This window comes from Heterodontus francisci, chromosome 10, assembly GCF_036365525.1.
Source record: "Heterodontus francisci isolate sHetFra1 chromosome 10, sHetFra1.hap1, whole genome shotgun sequence".
Taxonomy (NCBI): domain Eukaryota; kingdom Metazoa; phylum Chordata; class Chondrichthyes; order Heterodontiformes; family Heterodontidae; genus Heterodontus; species Heterodontus francisci.
Genome location: NC_090380.1, coordinates 118,707,749 through 118,730,028, shown reverse-complemented (window position 1 = coordinate 118,730,028; position 22,280 = coordinate 118,707,749). Strand labels below are relative to the sequence as shown.

General features: G+C 43.6%; 1 protein-coding gene across 4 annotated transcripts in view; it reads left to right on the top strand.

The window, feature by feature from the left end:
* gbe1b (glucan (1,4-alpha-), branching enzyme 1b) overlaps positions 1–22,280 on the top strand; it is a 666,883-nt gene that overhangs the window by 66,766 nt on the left and 577,837 nt on the right. For all 4 annotated transcript variants that reach the window (XM_068041301.1, XM_068041300.1, XM_068041299.1 and 1 more), the window contains exon 2: positions 18,980–19,149. In XM_068041301.1, coding sequence (XP_067897402.1) covers positions 18,980–19,149 — 170 coding nt within the window. The remainder of the gene's footprint in view (positions 1–18,979; positions 19,150–22,280) is intronic.

Here is a 22,280-nt window from a genome sequence, read left to right as displayed (position 1 = left end):
CCTGATTTAGTCCACTCCCAATTGTTAGTCTCTTTTGTCATTGCATGGGAGGGGCAGATAGCGTAGTGAGGTCAGGAATGAAGTGACGACAGTACATGATGAGACCTAGCAGACTCCAGACTTCTTGCATGTTTGTAGGATCTGCAGTGTTTGCAATGGCTTCAACTCTCCAAGGATCAGGTGATACTCCTTCACCACTAAACACATGACCAAAGTTTTCAATTCTGCTTTCATTGAACAAGAACTTGTCTTTGTTCAAGTTGAGGTTACATTCTCTGAGACATTGTAGACATGCACCGTCTCGAGTTCCTTTTCGGTGTGGCCATAGATGAGAGTGTCATCACTGATGTTCAGCGCGTCTTCAAGTCTTTGAAGTGCAGAATGAATCAAGTGCTGAAATATCTCCGCTGCTGACCTGACTCCAAAAGTTGAGCCTCTTGTATTGAAAAAGACCGATAGGAGTAGAGAATACAGTAAGATACCTCGATTCTTCTGCAAGCTTGATTTGATGGTAACCTGCATTGAGGTCAAGTTTAACAAAGTGTTTAGCACCATTCACTTTCTCTATGAAATCGATTATCGGTGTCAAGTGTCTTTCTCATCATATTGCTTAATTTGATTATCGCATATCAACACAGATTCTAATCTGGTTCTCGCTCTTGGCTTTCTTGCTGACTTATATGGGTGAGACCCAAGCAGTAGGTTCATCCCCAACTTTCTCAATAATGTCTAGGTCGAGTAGATGTTGAAGTTCCTTCTCTGTCTGTTTCCTGACATGAAATGTATTTTTCGCCATTGATGCGCAACTGGGGGCAGATTAGGGTCTACATGCAGCTTGCAGTTTTCAGTTTTCCAGTGAGTAAAGCAATCCGTATACAGTTCAAGAATGTTTGTTATGTGTAGGAATCGCGTATATGACTGCAATCATGTGCCGATCTGTTTCTGTGTGGAAACTGAAAAGTGTATCACATTCTCCAGATATGACATAGAACAGAGTCTTTCTTCTAGTGTCTGTGATTGAGACTGGTGTTTGAGGTTCTGAGGATTTTCAGTGGTTTGTCACTGTTGTAAGGGATTTTTTTGGATTCTCTGGTTTGCAGAGAATGGGGCAATCTTGAAATAAAAACAGAAAGTGCTGGAAATACTCCGGTCTGGCAGCATCTATGAGGAGAGAAAGAGTTAACGTTTCAGGTCTGTGACCTTTCATCAGAATCTTAACAGACCTGAAATGTTAGCTCTGTTTCTGTCTCCACAGATGCTGCCAGACCTGCTGAGTATGTCCAGCACTTTCTATTTTTATTTCAGATTTCCAGCATCCACAGTATTTTGCTGTTATTTTAGGGGCAGTCCTGAGGTTTGTTGAATATTTTGTCTCCCATGACAAAGCAGATGCTGCTGTGTCTGAGAGCATCTATTTCTGAGCAGCTATGCATGGCTGTTGTGGCAGAGAGAGGGGACAAAAGTATGTTCAGGGTCATCCACCTCTATATTAGCTACATTCTGTTGCCCTTTTGCAATGGTACGCACACATGACACCTTCTGGTGGTATTGGAGTTAGTGGTTGATTTTGCTGATGAGCAAAAAACACTAACAAAGTGGTTGGATTTTCCACAGGCTTTACACTGTTTACCAGTAGCAGAATATTCTGACCGGTGTGGGAAAGCACAGCCACAATGAAAACATTCTTTGGACAAGTCGCAACTCTGTTTGTGAGATGGCTATTGTTGCTTTGCAGGTGGTTTCCTGGTACGTGAGCATTGAATAGTGTTCACAGGAGTTGAAATTAGACTGTGGTAGTAACTGCTAGCAGCCTCAACTTCAGTAGCTCTGAACTCTGAGAGTGACAGTGATCGTGCTAACTCCAACAGCTCTAACAACTTCCTGTCTTTCTCGAGTGCTTTTCGGCATAGTTGACTGGAGTGACAGCCTTTGATTATTTGCGTTTTGATTTCCCATTCGACCTGCTCAACGTCACCGAAGTCACATCTGGTTGCTGTATTGGTCAATTGCTTAGTGTGTCGGAAGACAATGATTTTGCATAGGGTGTTTTTCTTGTGCGTAAAGTAGGTTGCCAGTGCATTTTTTGCTGAGTTGTAGTCATTTCACTCAGGTGTAAGTGTCTCAAAGATATTTTTTAGTTCTTCACCTTCATTGTGTGGAGGCAAGACCTTTTTCCTTGTCGTCTGTGATTGCGAGACCTGCCATCGCGCCTTTGAAACGTCACAGCCACTTCTGCCAACGTTGGGATACAGGTGATGGCTCTGGATGCAGATCAAAAGGTGATAGATTGGGTATAAACAACACCATATTGATCAGCAGTGCAGTGATACTGCGTGATCAGGTATCCAGGATTACTTTTCTTTCAGGGAAAATTTCTCTGCAATGATCCGAGATTTTTTTTTTGATTGGATGGTTATTTTGGAGAGATCAGTGTGTGAGTATACACTGTACAAGCTTCCTGTGTGTCACTCTAACACAGTCTCCAACTTAAACTGATGTCGGTAAAAGTAGACAAAAACCTTCTGAAATTTTCATACCTGGAAGCAATGTTTCCAGTTTTTCACCATCCTTTTTCTGTTTACCTCGTCGTCATTGGGATGTTCTTGGGTCTTGAGTGAGATTTAACCAAGTTTAGTAGAAGGTATGAGACGGAGACTGCAGGCTATTGAACACAAAGGTTTCTTCTTTATTCTGTTTTACTTTCACTTTGCCTTTGTTAACATGTGTGTTCTACAGCAGCTCCAAGTGTACCTGAAGCACATTGCAATTTCAAAACACTGCAACACTACAACGACCTTCTTAGTCAGTTGTAAGAGTGATATCTACTGAATCATGCTGACATATGATGTGCTGCCAGAACAGCAGCACTGAAAGTATCAACTGTAATTTTGCTCTTTGTTTGGGATGCATTGTACTGCCACTCAGGAGTATTGGGGTGGGAGGTGGGGGGAATGGGAGGGGAAGCGTTGGTGGGTAGGGGAGCTATCACAAGGCTCCTGCTTTATCAGATACCACCAGTGGCACAATGAACTCTCTTTCCCAGAGAGTAGTGGAGGCTGGGTCATTGACTATATTCAAGACAGATTTTTGATTGACAAGTGAGTCAGTGGTTATGGTGGGCCGGCAGGAAAGTGAGTTAAGGCCACATTCAGATCAGCCATGATCTTATTGAATGGCGGACCAGGCTCGAGGGGCTGAATGGCCTATTCCGGCTCCTATTTCCTATGTTCTTATGAATGTGGTTGAGGATTGTGTATTTGTCTTTTTCCTTCCCTGGTCTGCCGTGTCATCTTTCCCTGCCCCAGTGACCTGGCAGAGTTTGGCGAATCGTGGGTTATAGTCTGTGTGCTTCAGGATATGATGCAGTGCAGCGATGGTAGCAACAAAAAAAAACTTGCATTTATATAGCATCTTTAATATAGAAAACATCCCAAGAGTTTCGCAAAAGTGATATCAAACAAAACACACTTCAGTACTCCACCGATACTGTGCATTGATTTTACTGGCATTTCAGTACTGGACGGTATGTAGTTATTTTTATTTCCAGTTTAATTAAAAAAAAATCATGTAGGTTTGTTTGATCCCTGATGTCTTGCCTAAATTGCTAAGGGCCTCATTAATCCAAACAGCTGCAAGTTCCTCCATTTTGGAAAAAAAATATTGCTTTTCTTGTTTGTGAATTCAATTTATCTGGTATCTTGTTAATTTAAGTGAATCTCTGTAGACATAAATGAAAGGATGTTTGCATCTGTCAGGCACACATTTGTTTTCCTGATCAGATCATGAGAAACCTGGCAAACCATTACAGTTTGTGTAACCATCACTAATTGCCTTTCCAGATGTGATCTGTTTTCAAAACCTCACTTCAAAAGAATTAAAAGGTTAAAAGCTAGGACTTCAACAATGTACTTCTGCGTTCTGATGGTGAAGCAAAGGATTTGGTGATATCAGGCTAACCTTGTGTACACCAAACTTCAAAGATGAGCAACTTACTAACTGAAAACGGCATGAAAAAAAAACATAAATTAATTTTCAGCAGTAAACAGGAATTTGATTCTCCAAGGGAACAGGTTAATATGTCATAATTCATTTTCTGAAGTTAATTGAATTTGTTTTATATTTATACTGTTTGTTGTACACATCCGCCCCTTCCGTGGCAACATGCACTTCACTGTATAGTTTGATGGCTCCACTTCCGACAGTTTCGGAGTGAAGAATGGAGTGAAACAGGGTTGTGTCCTAGCCCCCACTCTGTTTGGCATCTTCTTCTCCACGCTTCTGACTTTTGCCTTCCCTGCAGATATGAAAGGAGTCTACTTGCACACTAGGTCAGATGCGACGCTCTACGATCTATCAAGGCTGAAAGTGAAGACAAAAACACAACGCATCCTGATCGGAGAACTCCTCTACATTAATGATGCTGTGCTAGTCGCTCACACGGAAACTCAGCTACAAAGCGGGCGGCGCAGTGGCTTGCACCGCAGCCTCACAGCTCCAGCGACCCGGGTTCAATTCTGGATACTGCCTGTGTGGAGTTTGCAAGTTCTCCCTGTGACCGCGTGGGTTTCCGCCGGGTGCTCCGGTTTCCTCCCACAGCCAAAGACTTGCAGGTTGATAGGTAAATTGGCCATTGTAAATTGCCCCTAGTGTAGGTAGGTGGTTGGAGAATTGTGGGGATGTGGTAGGGAATATGGGATTAATGTAGGATCAACTATCACCAGTCTCTTGATGCAGAAATCAACAAGCGCATGGGAAAGGCTTCCACTGCTATGTCCAGACTGGCCAAGAGAGTGTGGGAAAATGGCGCACTGACACGGAACACAAAAGTCCGAGTGTATCAAGCCTGTATCCTCAGTACCTTGCTCTACGGCAGCGAGGCCTGGGCAACGTATGTCAGCCAAGAGCGACGTCTCAATTCATTCCATCTTCGCTGCCTCCGGAGAATCCTTAGCATCAGGTGGCAGGACCGTATCTCCAACACAGAAGTCCTCGAGGCGGCCAACATCCCCAGCTTATACACACTACTGAGTCAGTGGCGCTTGAGATGGCTTGGCCATGTGAGCCGCATGGAAGATGGCAGGATCCCCAAAGACACATTGTACAGCGAGCTCGCCACTGGTATTGGACCCACCAGCCGTCCATGTCTCCGCTTTAAAGACGTCTGCAAACGTGACATGAAGTCCTGTGACATTGATCACAAGTTGTGGGAGTCAGATGCCAGCGATCGCCAGAGCTGGTGGGCAGCCATAAAGGCGGGGCTAAAGTGTGGCGAGTCGAAGAGACTTAGCAGTTGGCAGGAAAAAAGACAGAAGCGCAAAGGGAGAGCCAACTGTGTAACAGCCCTGACAACCAATTCTATCTGCAGCACCTGTGGAAGAGCCTATCACTCTAGAATTGGCCTTTATAGCCACTCCAGGCGCTGCTCCACAAACCACTGACCACATCCAGGCGCTTACCCATTGTCTCTCAAGACAAGGAGGACAAAGAGAGAAGTATAAAATGGGTGGTTGATGGTCGGCACAGACTCGGTGGGCCGAAGGGCCTGTTTCAGTGCTGTATCTCTAAATAAATAATAAAAAAATAAAAAGACTCATGGACTTTCTCTCCCGTGCCTGTAACTTGTTCTCCTTGACTTTAAGCCTCAAGAAAACCGTGGTCATGGGATAAGATGTTGCATCTTTGCCCCGAGCACACTAAATAACACCCCACTGGAATTGGTTAGCGAATTCTGCTACCTTCGTTCCATGGTGACAAACAATCTGTCCTTTGATGCAGAGCTTGATACATGCATAGGGAAAGCAGCTACCAACTTTGACTGTTTCTCGAAATGCGCATGTGATAACACCAAGCTGACCCTTAGGACCAAGCTGATGATTTTATAAGGCCTTTCTGTATGTCTGTGAAACACAGGCAACTTAAAGCTACCAGGAAAAGGAGGTCAATGATTTCCATCTTCGCTGACTGCAGTACATTATGGGTATATCCTGTCACGACAAAATCACAAATGTGGCAGTCCTCTCAAAGGCAGAGTTCCCAAGTGCTTTGGCACTAATCAAACGGTGGCGGCTTCGGTGGGTCTGACATGTCGCATACCGAAGGACCTTCTATATGGTGAGGCAACCGGGGCCAGACGACCAGTGGGGTGCCCAAAGCACCACTTCAAGGATGCTTGCAAGCATGACTTGAAGGCCCTAAATGTTGACGGTCTTACCTGGAAGTCAGTAGCTGGTGAAAGAGGGAAATGGCGACACATCCTGTGGACTGGTGTGCACAACCATGATGACCAGTTGCTGCAGCAGCTTGGCAACAGGCGCCAACATCAAACATAACTCAGCATGACTTGGCAGCTTCACATGCAGCACATGTGGCAGAAGCTGCCTTTCAAGGATTGGCCTTCACAGCCATCAACAAAGGGTCACCAAGAGAAGACACCCCACTTAAATGGATTGTTTGCTGCATGTCCATCATCTTTCATAGATGGAAGGATGCAAATATATAGTGTGTGCTATTTACTACCAATCTTGTGCAAACTATGCCAGCCATCACTCAGTTAGTTGCATTCTTGCCTCTGAATCAAAAGGTCATGGAGACAAGCCCCAATCCAGAGACTTGAGCAAAACATTTAGGCTGACACTCCCATGCAGTACTGAGAGAGTCCTGCCCTGTCGGAGGTGATGTCTTTCAAAACCTCTCAGGTGTATGTAAAAGATCCCATGTTGTTATATTGAGCTCTCCTCAGCCAGCATCATCAAGCACAGATTATCTGTTCTTAAATTTCATGAGCTGGGATAGCAGTTGGAAGGAGTTGCCTGGTGGCTTCATGTGAGTGCTCTTCTTATCCAGGATTTGATGTCGGCCATGATGGTATTGCAGTGATCAAAATTGATACTGTTGAAGCTCTGTGTTTCTAACCTTGGTGTGACTGTAGTATGGTGTGTGTCCAAAGCTGTGGTCAGGAGGGCTGGGGCAATGCACTGACACCTTCCATGACGAGTTGTGCTGCTCACCTTGCCACTTGTTTTGTTTAGTTTAGTTTAGTTTAGAGATACAGCACTGAAACAGGCCCTTCGGCCCACCGAGTCTGTGCCGACCACCAACCACCCATTTATATTAATCCTGCACTAATCCCATATTCCTACCACATCCCCACCTGTCCCTATATTTCACGACCACCTATCTATACTAGGGGCAATTTATAATGGGCCAATTTACCTATCAACCTGCAAGTCTTTTGGCATGTGGGAGGAAACCCACGCAGACACAGGGAGAACTTGCAAACTCCACACAGGCAGTACCCAGAATTGAACCCGGGTCACTGGAGCTGTGAGGCTGCGGTGCTAACCACTGTGCCTTGAATGTGATTTTCATTTTCTGGGATAATGTATTGGTGCCAGCTATTTAAATAATGCATTAACAGTACTGTTGTGTGTAACTCGCCTCCATACATTACCACAACTCACTGCATTTATGTCACTCATACAACCTTTTAAAATCCATGCCATCTTGCTCTAATGTGCTTTGTTTCTGGGCTCCAAGGACAGTGCAAAGAGTCGATCTTTATTTGAATTTAAACAGCATTGTAAAAAAATTCTGGCGTTTAAGTAAGCACTCTTGATTGATCAGTAATGTGCTTGTCCTTGAAACTGGTTCTTTTCAATTTAGCTGTACTCTAGCTTTTTCATTATTGCTAAAGTACTGTAAAGATTTTTTTCCAGCTGCAAGCCACACCACTGGTACAATAATGTTGCTGCAAAATATTTTCATCTGTAATTGTGCTGGATGTAGCTTTCACATTTGTAGTGGGACTCTAATCATAGCCAAACACTAGTTAAAGAAAATTAACATGCTGCTTTTTCTGAGGTTATCACAGAGAGCAGATTTTTATATTAACCAGAGATAGAGATAGTGCCACTGTCTCTTTATATACCAGTATATCGCCCTTTGCATCGCTGTCAGGTGGTTCTGGAACTCTGCATCCTCCAAGTTCACCCATCACCCATCTTCATTGACCTACATTGCCTTCAGAACCGACAACACCTTGGTTTTTAAATTCTCATTCTTGTTTTCAAATCCCTCCATGTTCTCGTCCCTTCCTATCTCTCACCTATTCCAGCCCTACAATCCTCCAAGATCTCTGCACTCCTCCAATTGTGGCCTCTTGTGCATCCTCCATTTCCATCGCCCCACCATTGGCAGCTGTGCCTTCAGCTGCCTGGGCCCTAAGCTCTGGAATTCCCTTCCTAAACATCTCTGATTCTCTACCTCTCTCTCCCCCTTTAAGACGTTAATAAAAACCTACCTCTTTGACAAAGCTTTTTGTCACATGTCCTACTATCACTTTCTTTAGCTCGGTGCTAATATTCTTTTTTCAGTTTAGACTCCTGTGAAGTGCCTTGGGACATTTTACTATGTTAAAGGAACTATATAAATGTGAGTTGTCGAAGCACGTTTTCTGCTGAGAATTCATGTAATTGTATTTCTGATTGACTTATGACTTTGCTTATGGAGAAAAATGAATGAAGAATTTTGATTTGCAGTATTGTGCTGTATTTACTTTTATATTGATTGATACAGTCGACTTTTAATTCAAAGGTGCTTAATTCAAAAGTTTTGATTCCTTTTCGTATGCTACTTTTGTTATTTATGTTGCTTAATTCAAATTACTGGTAAATTTAATCATTTTTCAAAGTAAAAGCACCGCTTTGAATTATCAGCAGTAGGCATCAACCAGCACGTGGTAGCTGGGCTGCTGCTAATCTCTCCGATCAGTACAGAGCAGAGATATAGCTCAGCATTCTTTGTGCTTTGTTAATTGGTGCTTGCCTGTGGTCTGTGTCTGTGTTCTTTCAGCTTTCACTCTATATCATAGAATGATGCAACAAAGTAGGAGACCATTCAGCCCTTTGTACCTGTGTGGCTGTTTGAAAAAGCTATCCAATTCCTTCCACTCACCTTTCTCCCCATAGCCCTGCAAACTTTTCTCGATCAAGTATAATTTCCTTTTATTCTTCAACAGCAGTACATTGCTGTAACCTCAGGCTTTGTTTTTAATAGTTCCTGGGATGTGAGCATCACTGGCTGGGCCAGTATTTATTGCCCATCCCTAATTGCCATTGAGAAAGTCATGATGAGCTGCCTTCTTGAACTGCTGCAGTCCATGTGGGGTAGTTACACCTACAGTGCTGTTCGGAAGGGAGTTCCAGGATTTTGGCGCAGTGACATTGAAGGAACAGCGATAGAGTTCCAAGTCAGGATGGTGTGTGATTTGGAGGGAGACTTGCAGGTGATGGTGTTCCCATGCAACTGCTGCCCCTGGCCTTCGAGGTGGTAGAGGTCGCGGGTTTGGAAGGTGCTGTCTAAGGAGCCTTGGTGCATTGCTGCAGTGCATCTTGTAGATGGTGTACACTGCTACCACTGTGCGTCAGTGGTGAAGGGAGTGAATGTTTGTAGATGGGGTGCTAATTAAATGGGCTACTTTGTCTTGGATGTTGTTGAACTTCTTGAGTGTTGTTGCAGCTGCAACCATCCAGGCAAGTGGAGGGTATTCCATCACATTCCTGACTTATGCCTTGTAGATGACTTTGGGGAGTCGGGAGGTGAGTTACTCACCGCAGGATTCCTAGCCTCTGACCTGCTCTTGTAGCCACAGTATTTATATGGCTACTCCAGTTCAGTTTCTGGTCAGTGATAACCCCCAAATTGTTTATAGTGGTGGATTTAGTGATGGTAATGCCATTGGATGTCAAGGGGAGATGGTTAGATTCTCTCTTGTTGGAGATGATCATTGCCTGGCACTTGTGTGGCGCGAATGTTACTTGGCACGTTTTAGCCCAAGCCTGGATATTGTCCAGGTCTTGCTGCATTTCTACACGGACTGCTTCAGTATCTGAGGAGTCGCGACTGATGCTGAACATTGTGCAATCATTAGCGAACATCCCCACTTCTGACCTTATGATTGAAGGAAGGTCATTGATGAAGCAGCTGAAGATGGTTGGGCCTAGGACGCTACCCTGAGGAACTTTCAACTTGTATTTATTTAGAATCACAGAATCATACTGCACAGAAGCCATTCAGTTGATCATGCCTGAACACCCTGCTTTTGTAATTGGAGTCAGTCATTTTTGGCACAGAAGGAGGCCACTTACCCCATTGAGTCCCCGCCGGCTCTTCATGGAGCTATCCAGTCAGTCCCATTTCCCGGCTCGATCCCCGTAGTCCCGCAAGTCTATTTCTCTCAGGTGGCCATCCAACTTCCTCTTGAAGTCATTGATTGTCTCCAATCCGTCACCCTCGTGGGCAGCGAGTTCCAGGTCATTACCATCCACTGCATAAAAAAGTGTTTCCTCACATCCCCCTCCCCCCTGTCTTTTGCCCAAAACTTTCAATCTGTGTCCCCTATCTGTGTACCATCAGTTAGTGGGAGCAGTTTTTCCTTGTTTAACTTATCCAGGCCTGTCATAATCATATCCTGTTAAATCTCCCCTCAATCTCCTTTGCTCTAAGGAGAACAAACCCAGCTTTTCCAACCTAACCTTGTAAAAAAAAAAAAAAAATCCTCCATCCTTGGAACCATTATGGTAAATCTCCTCTGCACCCTCTCAAAGACCTTTACATTCTTCCTAAAGTGTGGTGACCAGAACTGGACGCGATACTCCAGTTGGGGCCTAAGCAGAGCTTTGTAAAGGTGGCAGATTTCTTGTTACATTGCTCATAATGAGTCTGAGGATTTTCTGTTTTATAATAACTGATTACAGTTGCTGAACAAGACAAATTCCATTTTTATAGATCAAAAAAATGTTTCATGAGTTTGAAATTACAGCTGGACAATTCAGGCGTGAAATGAGTAACCACTTCTTTGTACAAAGGGCAATAGAAATGTGGAACTTTCTATGTGGATGCTGGGGCGCAATTGCAATTTTGAAGACGGGGAATGATAAATTTTTATTGGTTAAGGTTAATGAGGGATATGGAGCTGCAATGGGTAAAAGGAGTTGAGGTACAGATCAGTCATGATCTAACTGAATGGCACAACAGGCTCGAGGGGCAGAACGGTCTCCTCCTATTCCCATATTTCTATTAAATGGCATTCTGAGTTTTCAGAACTCAAGCTATTATCCTGTGGACCCTGTGATTTTTAATATACTGTGTCATACTAGGCCCACACTTGCCAAGAATGAGGCACATGAATTTTATCATGACCATTGATTTTAAACTGTTACTGGAGTGAAAGAAGGACTTGTTAAACAGATCAGCCGTGATGCATATTAACAGACAGCGTTTGGAAGGACAAAGCAGCCATTCCCTGACATATTCAACCCGCAATGGACTTTTGATCACCAGACGTTGACGGTGGGGGAGCTGTCATTCCAGGTTGACTGCTAAAATGGCCGAATACACAAACGGACATGGTCAAACCAGCTAGTCACATGACTAACCTGCTGGGCAACCTGAGTTTTTTTTTTGAATTTGTACGAACAGTTTTGGCAGAAATTAGAATGCTCTTGGATTGAGACGATCTCTCCTGGCTGACTCACCATAGCCTTTCCTGTCTGCCTGCTCCCTTGTCTTCCTGCTTCCATCTCTTTCTCACAAGCCTCTGAATCCACTGAAGACACATGAACCCCAAGAGAGAAAAGTCTCCTACAGTGAACAAGGTTTAAGAAGAATACTGGGCCCCAACAAAAAGCAAGATCGACCTACAATCAAGGACTCTACAGTGAGCTCGAAGAACCATAACAAAAACTCTCCGGATATTGCCTCAAATTTTTCCACTTTTTATTTCTTGTGCCCTTTTCTGTCTCTCTTTGCATGTGTGTATCGCGTATGCATGCTGGCGTGGGGCGCGTCGTGTATCCGTAGGCGTGCACCAAATTAGAGTTTAAGTTTAATAAATTTCAACTTTTCTTCTTTAAACCTAAGAAAGCCTTTTCGTGCTGGTTTCTTTGCCTTTTAATTGGAAAGCGGTGAACTGGAAAGGATTCACCAAGGGGGAGCTAAAAACATGATTTGTTTAAAATTAAACCCTGTTACGTTAAGACCAGGTGAAGGCTGAGAGGGACCCTGAGATACCTTTCTCAGCTGGTCGTAACAAATGTCTGAGACTAAACCACATTGTTCACAATCTTGGTGTCATATTTGACCTCGAGATGAGCTTCTGACCACATATTTATGCCATCACTAAGACCGCCTATTTCTTCCTCTGTAACATCATCCGACTATGCTCCTGCCTCAGCTCATCTACTGAAACCCTCATTCATGTGTTTGTTACCTCTTAGACTTGAATATTCCAATGCACTCCTGGCTGGTCTTCCACATTCTACGCTCCGTAAACTTGAGGTCATCCAAATAAAGCCTGGCTTGGGTATAAAATTAAAATACGACCCAAAATCAGCCAACCTGAACTCCACCCGGCCCGAGTCCTTCAATTTTTTTTACATGTCCGAACCGAACCCGACACGTAGTCAGGTTTGGTCAGGTAGCCAGGCTTTACTGCAGAGTGCGGAGTCTGGACTGCACGTTTCCTGCCTTGACGCCTGAATGTTCATTTGAAGATTACTTCCTGGAGCAAGGCAGCACTGTCCATGTCCAACCCAATCCGAGCCTGAATGCTGGACCTGAAAGAGAGAGTCGACCCGAACCCAACACTTGTAGTCGGGTCTGGTCAGGGATTTAGGTTGGGTAGCCACGCTTTCCATTCAAAACTTTGCTGCCTGTTTCTTTACTTGCCTAAGTCCCATTCACCCTGTGCTCACTGACGTGCATTGGCTCCCGGTCAAGCGACATCTTAGTTTTAAAATTCTCATCGGTGTATTCACATCCCTCCATGGCCTTATCCTCTCCCTATCTCTTCAAACTCCTCCAGCCCACAATCCTCTAAGTTATCTGCCTCTTGAGCATCCCTGATTTTAATGGCTCCAACATTGGTAGCCATGCCTTCAGCTGCCTAGGCCCTAAGCTCTGGAATTTCCTCCTTTAAACCTCTCAGACACTCTACTTCTACCTTTTACTTTTAAGATGCTCATTCAAACCATCTGCTTTGATCAAACTTTTCATCATCTGCCCTCATTTCCTTATGTGACTCGGTGTCCAATTTTGCTTTATAACGCTCCTGTGAATTACATTAAAGAAAGGCACTGTATAAATATAAGCTGTATATATATTTAATGTTTATTCTGTATGATTTTTAGAGCTAATAAAGCACAATGAAGTGTTGAGGAAGTCAAACAAGTTGTAGTTAGATATCTGGTATTTACAACACTCTGGTGGATGAGTGTGTTTTTACTCCACTGGATTGTTGCTATTACTGAGACTTGGTTGAGGGAAGGGCATGATTGGCAACTGAATATCCCAGGATATCGATACTTCAGGTGGGATAGAGAGGGAGGTAAAAGGGGTGGAGGAGTTGCATTACTGGTGAAAGAGGATATCACAGCTGTGCTGAAGGAGGGCACTATGGAGGACTTGAGCAGTGAGGCAATATGGGCAGAACTCAGAAATAGGAAGGGTGCGGTAACAATATTGGGGCTGTACTACAGGCCTCCCAACAGCGAGCGTGAGATAGAGGTACAAATATGTATACAGATTATGGAAAGATGTAGGAGCAACAGGGTGGTGGTGATGGGAGATTTTAATTTTCCCAACATTGATTGGGATTCACTTAGTGTTAGAGGTCTAGATGGAGCAGAATTTGTCAGGAGCATCCAGGAGGGTTTTCTAGAGCAGTATGTAAATAGTCCAACTCGGGAAGGGGCCATACTGGACCTGGTGTTGGGGAATGAGCCCGGCCAGGTGGTTGACGTTTCAGTAGGGGACTACTTTGGGAATAGTGATCACAATTCCGTAAGTTTTAGAATACTCATGGTCAAAGACGAGAGTGGTCCCAAAGGAAGAGTGCTAAATTGGGGGAAGGCCAACTATACCAAAATTCGGCAGGAGCTGGGAAATGTAGATTGGGAGCAGCTGTTTGAAGGTAAATCCACATTTGATATGTGGGAGGCTTTTAAAGAGAGGTTGATTAGCGTGCAGGAGAGACATGTTCCTGTGAAAATGAGGGATAGAAATGGCAAGATTAGGGAACCATGGATGACAGATGAAATTGTGAGACTAGCTAAGAGGAAAAAGGAAGCATACATAAGGTCGAGGAGGCTGCAGAAAGACGAAGCTTTGAAAGAATATCGGGAATGTAGGACCAATCTGAAACGAGGAATTAAGAGGGCTAAAAGCGGTCATGAGATATCTTTAGCAAACAGGGTTAAGGAAAATCCCAAAGCCTTTTATTCATAAGGAGCAAGAGGGTAACTAGAGAAAGGATTGGCCCACTCAAGGACAAAGGAGGAAAGTTATGCGTGGAGTCAGAGAAAATGGGTGAGATTCTAAACGAGTACTTTGCATCGGTATTCACCGAGGAGAGGGACATGACGGATGTTAAGGTTAGGGACAGATGTTTGATTACTCTAGGTCAAGTCGGCATTAGGAGGGAGGAAGTGTTGGGTATTCTAAAAGGCATTAAGGTGGACAAGTCCCCAGGTCCGGATGGGATCTATCCCAGGTTCGTGAGGGAAGCGAGAGAGGAAATAGCTGGGGCCTTAACAGATATCTTTGCAGCATCCTTAAACACGGGTGAGGTCCCAGAGGACTGGAGAATTGCTAATGTTGTCCCCTTGTTTAAGAAGGGTAGCAGGGAAAATCCAGGTAATTATAGACCGGTGAGCCTGACGTCAGTGGTAGGGAAGCTGCTGGACAAGATACTGAGGGATAGGATCTATTCCCATTTGGAAGAAAATGGGCTTATCAGTGATAGGCAACATGGTTTTGTGCAGGGAAGGTCATGTCTTACCAACTTAATAGAATTCTTTGAGGAAGTGACAAAGTTGATTGATGAGGGAAGGGCTGTAGATGTCATATACATGGACTTCAGTAAGGCGTTTGATAAGGTTCCCCATGGTAGGCTGATGGAGAAAGTGAAGTCGCATGGGGTCCAGGGTGTACTAGCTAGATGGATAAAGAACTGGCTGGGCAACAGGAGACAGAGAGTAGCAGTGGAAGGGAGTTTCTCAAAATGGAGACGTGTGACCAGTGGTGTTCCACAGGGATCCGTGCTGGGACCACTGTTGTTTGTGATATACATAAATGATTTGGAGGAAAGTATAGGTGGTCTGATTAGCAAGTTTGCAGACGACACTAAGATTGGTGGAGTAGCAGATAGTGAAGGGGACTGTCAGAGAATACAGCAGAATATAGATAGATTGGAGAGTTGGGCAGAGAAATGGCAGATGGAGTTCAATCCAGGCAAATGCGAGGTGATGCATTTTGGAAGATCCAATTCAAGAGTGAACTATACAGTAAATGGAAAAGTCCTGGGGAAAATTGATGTACAGAGAGATTTGGGTGTTCAGGTCCATTGTTCCCTGAAGGTGGCAACGCAGGTCAATAGAGTGGTCAAGAAGGCATACGGCATGCTTTCCTTCATCGGACGGGGTATTGAGTACAAGAGTTGGCAGGTCATGTTACAGTTGTATAAGACGTTAGTTCGGCCACATTTGGAATACTGCGTGCAGTTCTGGTCGCCACATTACCAAAAGGATGTAGATGCTTTGGAGAGGGTGCAGAGGAGGTTCACCAGGATGTTGTCTGGTATGGAGGACGCTAGCTATGAAGAGAGGTTGAGTAGATTAGGATTATTTTCATTAGAAAGACGGAGGTTGAGGGGGGACCTGATTGAGGTGTACAAAATCATGAGAGGTATAGACAGGGTGGATAGCAAGAAGCTTTTTCCCAGAGTGGGGGATTCAATTACTAGGGGTCACGAGTTCAAAGTGAAAGGGGAAAAGTTTAGGGGGGATACGCGTGGAAAGTTCTTTACGCAGAGGGTGGTGGGTGCCTGGAACGCGTTGCCAGCGGAGGTGGTAGACGCGGGCACGATAGCGTCTTTTAAGATGTATCTAGACAGATACATGAATGGGCAGGAAGCAAAGAGATACAGACCCTTAGAAAATAGGCGACATGTTTAGATAGAGGATCTGGATCGGCGCAGGCTGGGAGGGCCGACGGGCCTGTTCCTGTGCTGTAATTTTCTTTGTTCTTTTTGTTCTTTGTTCTTTGACAACACTGAGAATGGTCCACTGGTGTCTGATTTTTCTTTCTTCATTCTGTCTATCAGGGTCTCACTTGCAACGCTTTTGTACGTCTCTAATTGTCCTTGAGAAGGTGGTGGTGAGCTGCCGCCTTGAAGCGCTGCACTCCATTTGGTGAAAGTGCACAGTACTGTTAGGGAGGGAGTTCCAGGATTCTGACCCAGTGACAGTAAAGAAACAGCGATAGAGAAAAAAACAGCGGTATAGTTCCAAGTCAGGATGGTGTGTGACTTGGAGTGGATCTTGGTGGTGGTGGTGCCTCTGCCCTTGTTCTTCTGGGTGGTTGAAGTTGCAGGTTTGGAAGGTGCTGTCATAGAAACCTTGGTGAATTGCTGGACATTATCTTGTTGCTGATGCACACTGCTGCCATGCTGCGCTGATGGTAGAGTGTTTAAGTCAGGAAGGTGTGAGACTTGGTAGTGATAGTTTTTCTGTACATTTGCTGCCCTTCTCTGTCTAGGTAGTGAACATTGTGGGTTTGGGAAGTCCATTTGTGTCTGATGACACTTGTGGGATGTTTTGCTATGTTAAAAGCATTAGCTTTTCTACCTGATATACACCCAACATTGTTTTGACACTTCAGCTAACTTTCTGAAAAAAAAGGATGGCGGCATTGCTGATTTGAAGCCTGGACACAGTTTTTATCCTTGTTCACAACCAATAGTGGAGCTGAAATGCTTTGGAAACTATGCAGGGTTTATACTGTCAGCTTTGATAATAAGGAGAGAACAGTTGCACACAATTTTTTTTGTGAGTGCAGCAAACTGCACAGGAAATGCAGAATGGCTGAGAAATTCTTTGCATCTTCAGTTTGAAACAGCAGTGTGTGTCAGAAAGGAAAACTTGCATTTCTATATTGCCGTTCACAACCTCAGGATGCCCCAAAGTACTGTACAGTAAATGAAGTACTTTTGAAGTGTAGTCATTGTTGTAATGAATGAAAAGCCGCAATCAATTCGCATATAGCAAGATCCTACAAAGGCAGCACCTTCGTCAACGCAGCACTCCCTCAGGATTGCACTGAAGTGTCAGCTGAAGTTTTGTGTTCAATCTCTGGAATGGGGCTCGAGCCCTGAATCTCTGACTTGGAAGCAAGAGTGCTGTCCACTGAGTCATGTCTGACGCTTGCAATATAAATTACAAGAACATTGTAAAAAAAAAAAAAATGGTTCTGACTTTGGGAGACAGCAGGACTTGGGTTTAATAATGAAGTGATCCATTTTGATGGGAGAACACAGAGAGACCATATAAAATGAAGGGTGCAATTCTAAAGGGGTTGCAGGAGCAGAGGGACCTGGATGTATATGTGCATAAATCATGGAAGATGGCAGGACAGGTTGAGAGAGCGGTTAATAGAGCATACAGAATCCTAGGCTTCATTCATAGGGGCACAGAGTAAAAAAAGCAGGGAAATTCTGTTAAACTTGTATAGAACACTGGTTCGGCCTCAACTGGAGTATTATGTCCAGTTCTGGGCGGTATACTTTAGGAAAGATGTGAAAGTTTTAGAGAGAGTGCAGAAAAGATTCACGAGAATGGTTGAGGGACTTCAGTTACATGGATAGAAGTTGGGACTATTTCCTTTCGAGAAGAGAAGGTTGAGAGGAGATTTGATAGAGGTCTTCAAAGTCATGAGGGTTCTATACAGAGTAGATAGGGGGAAACTGTTTCCATTGGTGGAAGGATCGAGAACGAGAGGGCACAGATTTAAGGAAATTGGCAAAAGAAGCAATAGTGTCATGAGGAAAAAACGTTTTCACGTAGCGAGTGGTTAGGATCTGGAATGCACTGCCGAGAGTGTGGTGGAGGCAGGTTCAATTAAGACATTCAAGAGGGAATTGAATCGTTATCTGAAAAGGAAGAATTCAGGGCTATGGGGTGAAGGCGGGGCTGTGGCACTAGGTAAATTGCTGTTTCGGAGAGCCAGCGCAGACACAACAGACTGGCCTCATTCTGTGCTGTAACAATTCTAAGATTGTGATAGTGGTAGCAGCTGACTATTGGAGTGCAAGCAGGTTCATATCCGTTTCATAAGTTAGCATTGCCCGAAGTCGCAATCTCACTGTTCAGTCTTTATTTTTGTCAGCACTGCCATCAACTTTCTTTTGATTCTGTATAATTTTTTGCTGATGGAAAGCATATTGTACTGGAGACTGGTTACAACCAATAGCAGCATGTGCTACAAGCCAGGGGTTGGGGTGGTTGTATGGAGTCTTCAGAGACAAGATTGAATCTGGAACTCTCCAAGCAAGGCTATCTGTCAAAAAATACCAGAACAGAGTGTGTTAGAACAGTTGCTTTGCAGCAGCATGGATCCTGAATTTAATTGGTGGCTGTCATTTGAAGTTAGCTACCTCTTGTGCACTGAGTTTAATTCTGTACCTTCACGAGGGATGAAATCCCTTTGGTGATAACATTGTTGGTGAAGTGCAGGTAAGGGATTCCCTAAGTCAATGGAATGTCTGACTGGAATTTACTATGCACACCTGCCTTTATGTTGCAGATACTTTTCCCCCCATCATTTTCTTCCGTGCTCCTTTTCTCTCCATTTCTTAAAAGGATCGATTCCATCTAATGTTGTTATTCCCAGGCAGTGATTGACTCCCCTCAGTCCCCCAATGCACTGCACTTTGTCATTCTTCATGTGTGAGGCTGGCACCTGAGTGTTGGTGAGATACTTCACCATAGAGATATCGTGAGCCCATACCTGATATCTGCAATGTTTTAGTTTTTTTTAAAAAAAAGACTCTTCACCTACTGTTAATTCTCCAGTGCCATTTTCTCCAGTCTTCTGCCATTTCTCTGAAATCTTAATATATTTCTTTTTATTTTTCCCTCCCCCCAAGGTACAATAAATTTACAAATTTGGCAAAAAGTATCAAAGAGAATGAAGGAAGTCTTGACCACTTTTCTCGTGGCTACGAGTCCTTTGGTATCAACCGACAGGCTGATGGTGGGATTTATTGCAAGGAGTGGGCCCCAGGAGCAAAATCCGTGTCTCTTGTTGGAGAATTTAGTGAGTATTTGAGTATTTATCATCTATGTGAACCTGCTTTTACTTGATCACAACAATATATATTCTTAAAAAGGAAAAATCTTGCAGATGCTGGAAATCTGAGATAGAAACAGAAAGTGCTGAAAATACTCTCCTTTCCCTTGATGGAACACTGTTTTTTGGGGGAGGGTGGTTGCTTAAGTTCAGAAGCTTTTATCCACAGTTGGTATATTTGTTTTGTTTGTGGAAAATAGAATTTGTTACCTTTAAGTGATGCAGTTGGATATAGAGCAAAGGGTAAATGGAGTTGAGGGACAGATCAACCATCATCTGATTGAATGTTGGAGGGTTGTAGGGCTGAAATGTCCTGTTTCCTTGGTAGAACTTCTGCGTTATTCTGTGACTGATTTTCTTGAATACATATGAACAGACAAATGTGATGGACAGGGAAAGATCAGCTGGCCCATCACGCCTGTCTCATATAGTCTTCATTTGTCTTATGAATCAGGCCAAGAACTTTCCTACCCTCAGGTGTCATGTAGTCTCCTGGGAGAGGCAACAACAAACCAGATCAAAAATCTAAGGCCAATACAGCTGGAGAAGTATTTGGAAAATTCCTCTCTGATTCCTGTAGGCAACCAAAATCCGTCAACAGCAGAGAAAAGCCTGACCTCTCAGAGATCAATAAATGAAAAAGAAAATTTAGAATTACAGGTTTGTGGCAGGGATGAATGGTGAGGTTTTGAGTGAGTTAGACTTCAGTTAGGTTGGCACCAGGGATGCTGGTGAAGTGGGTGTTGGAGAGGTTGAGATAATGGGAGGGTAGATGAAGGGGGTGGATTAAGGGCCAAGGGAGTGATGTTCCAGAGGAGGAATTAAGTGGTTTTTGTGCCTAATATGATATGGGGTTTGAAGCTCAGCGTTGAGCGAGATTGCACACTGTCCGATTTAGTCTTGGGAAACAACTGCTGGTGGGTCTGAAGTTTTAGTAGGAGCTGTTACCATCACTAAACTGAGTGTAATGTTTAAAATGGGAAATTTAAAATGTAACTTCCTATTGGTGCTGTTCAGAACAAAGTGAGGATTCCATAAATTTATATTTGAGAAGAAATATGTTCAGGAATAACCAGACCATCAAACTTCAGACTGTTATGACGTGTAAAAATGTGTTTTTAATTACAGAACTGCTCATGATATATTGGAGGTATTTTGTGTTTTGACCTGGGTATCATTAATGTTCACAGTGAAATTGCTTATTTGATACCTTTCCTCCTCTGGAATTACTATCCTGCAGACTATTGATTTGAACTTGCAGGTGAATATCTGGCAGTGTATATATTTATCATCCCCCTCTTCCACTCTGCGCAAAATTGAGCTCATGCAAAACTGCTGCCCGGATGCTAACTTGCGCCAAGTCCTGTTGGTCCATCACCCCTGATTTCGCTGACCTACATTGGCTTCCAGTTTGACAAAGCCTCTTTTTAAAAAAAAAAAATTCACATCTTTGTATTTAAAATCTTCCATTGCCTCGCCCTTCCTCTCTCTAACCTTCTCAATAACCCCCTGAGATATCCAATTCTGGTCTCTTGCATATCCCCGATTTTAATTGTTCCACCATCGGCAGTGGTGCCTTTAGCTGCCAACATCCTAACCTCTGAGATTCCCTTCCTAAACCTCTCCACCTCTCACTCTCCTTTAAGATGCTGTTTAAAATCTACTTCATTGATTAAGCTTTTGGCGATCTGCCCTAATATCACCTTCTTTGGCTCGGTGTCAATTTTCTATCTTATTAAGCTCCTATGAAGCACCAGGGATGTTTACTTCATTAAAGGTGCTATATAACTGCATGTTGTTGTTGCTCAGGTAGGAATGTCACATGTGCTGTTATAAAGCACCTGCTGCCTGCAGGAAGTTCAGACCTGCCAACATATGTTTGTTGAAATGACTCCAATTTACACCTCAGTGAGATGATTTGAGGTGCCTGACCAACACTAATGCAAATGATGATGTCGCTGCTGGCTCTAAGCTGTGTGCATTCGTTTCATATTGTAAATCTGTGGGTTTTTTTTATTGACTTGAGTTATATTGATTTTAGTCTGTAAAAGAACTGATCTGAATTTGACCAAGAAGACTTGCGGACTATTGCATTCTATTAAGCACATGATTACATTAGTTTGATCTCTTAACCCCCTACCCCATCATTAAAAATGCCTTCTACTGTTAGTCCTATAAAAGAACTTGCGGCCAGCTTCATACTCCCTCCTCCACACCTCTTGCTTTCCACACCCCTGAGCAGTCAAATGCCTGTGCTGCCATTTAACTCCTGATGGTGAGTGGAAGTAAAGGTTATGGGCAGTTTAATTTATCTGCCCTATTTCAGTATGTTCCTGCAGATTGGAAAGTCGCAAATGTCACCCCACTATTTAAGAAGCGAAGGAGAGAGAAAACAGGAAATTACATACCTGTTAGCCTTACATCAGTCATTGGGAAAATGCTAGAATCTATTCTAAAGGATGTGATAAATGGACACTTGGATAATAATGATCTGATTGGGCATAGTCAACATGGATTTATGAATGGGAAATCATGTTTGACGAATCTGTTGGAGTCTTTTGAGGATGTTACTAACAGAATTGATAAAGGGGAGTCGGTGGACGTGGTATACATGGAATTTCAGAAGGCTATTATTGATAAAGTCCCCGACAGGAGGTGGGTGAGCAAAATTAAAACATGTGGGATAGGAGGTAATATACTGGCATGGATTAAGGATTGGTTAACGGGCAGAAAGCAGAGAGTAGGAATAAACAGTCATTGTCGTGTTGGCAGGCTGTGACTAGTAGGGTGCCAGCAGGAATCAGTGCTTGGACCCCAGCTGTTCACAATATATATCAATGATTTGGGTGTGGGGGACCAAATGTAATATTTCCAAGTTCACAGATGACACAAAACTAGGTGAGAACGTGTGTTGTGAAGAGGATGCAAAGCGGCTTCGAGGGGATTTAGATCGAGTGGGGAAGAATGTGGCAGATGGAATATAATGTGGAAAAATGTGAGGTTATCCTCTTTGATAGGAGGAATAGATGTGCAGAGTATTTCTTAAATGGTAAGAGATTAGAAAGTGTGGATGTACAAAGGGACCTGGGTGTCCTTGT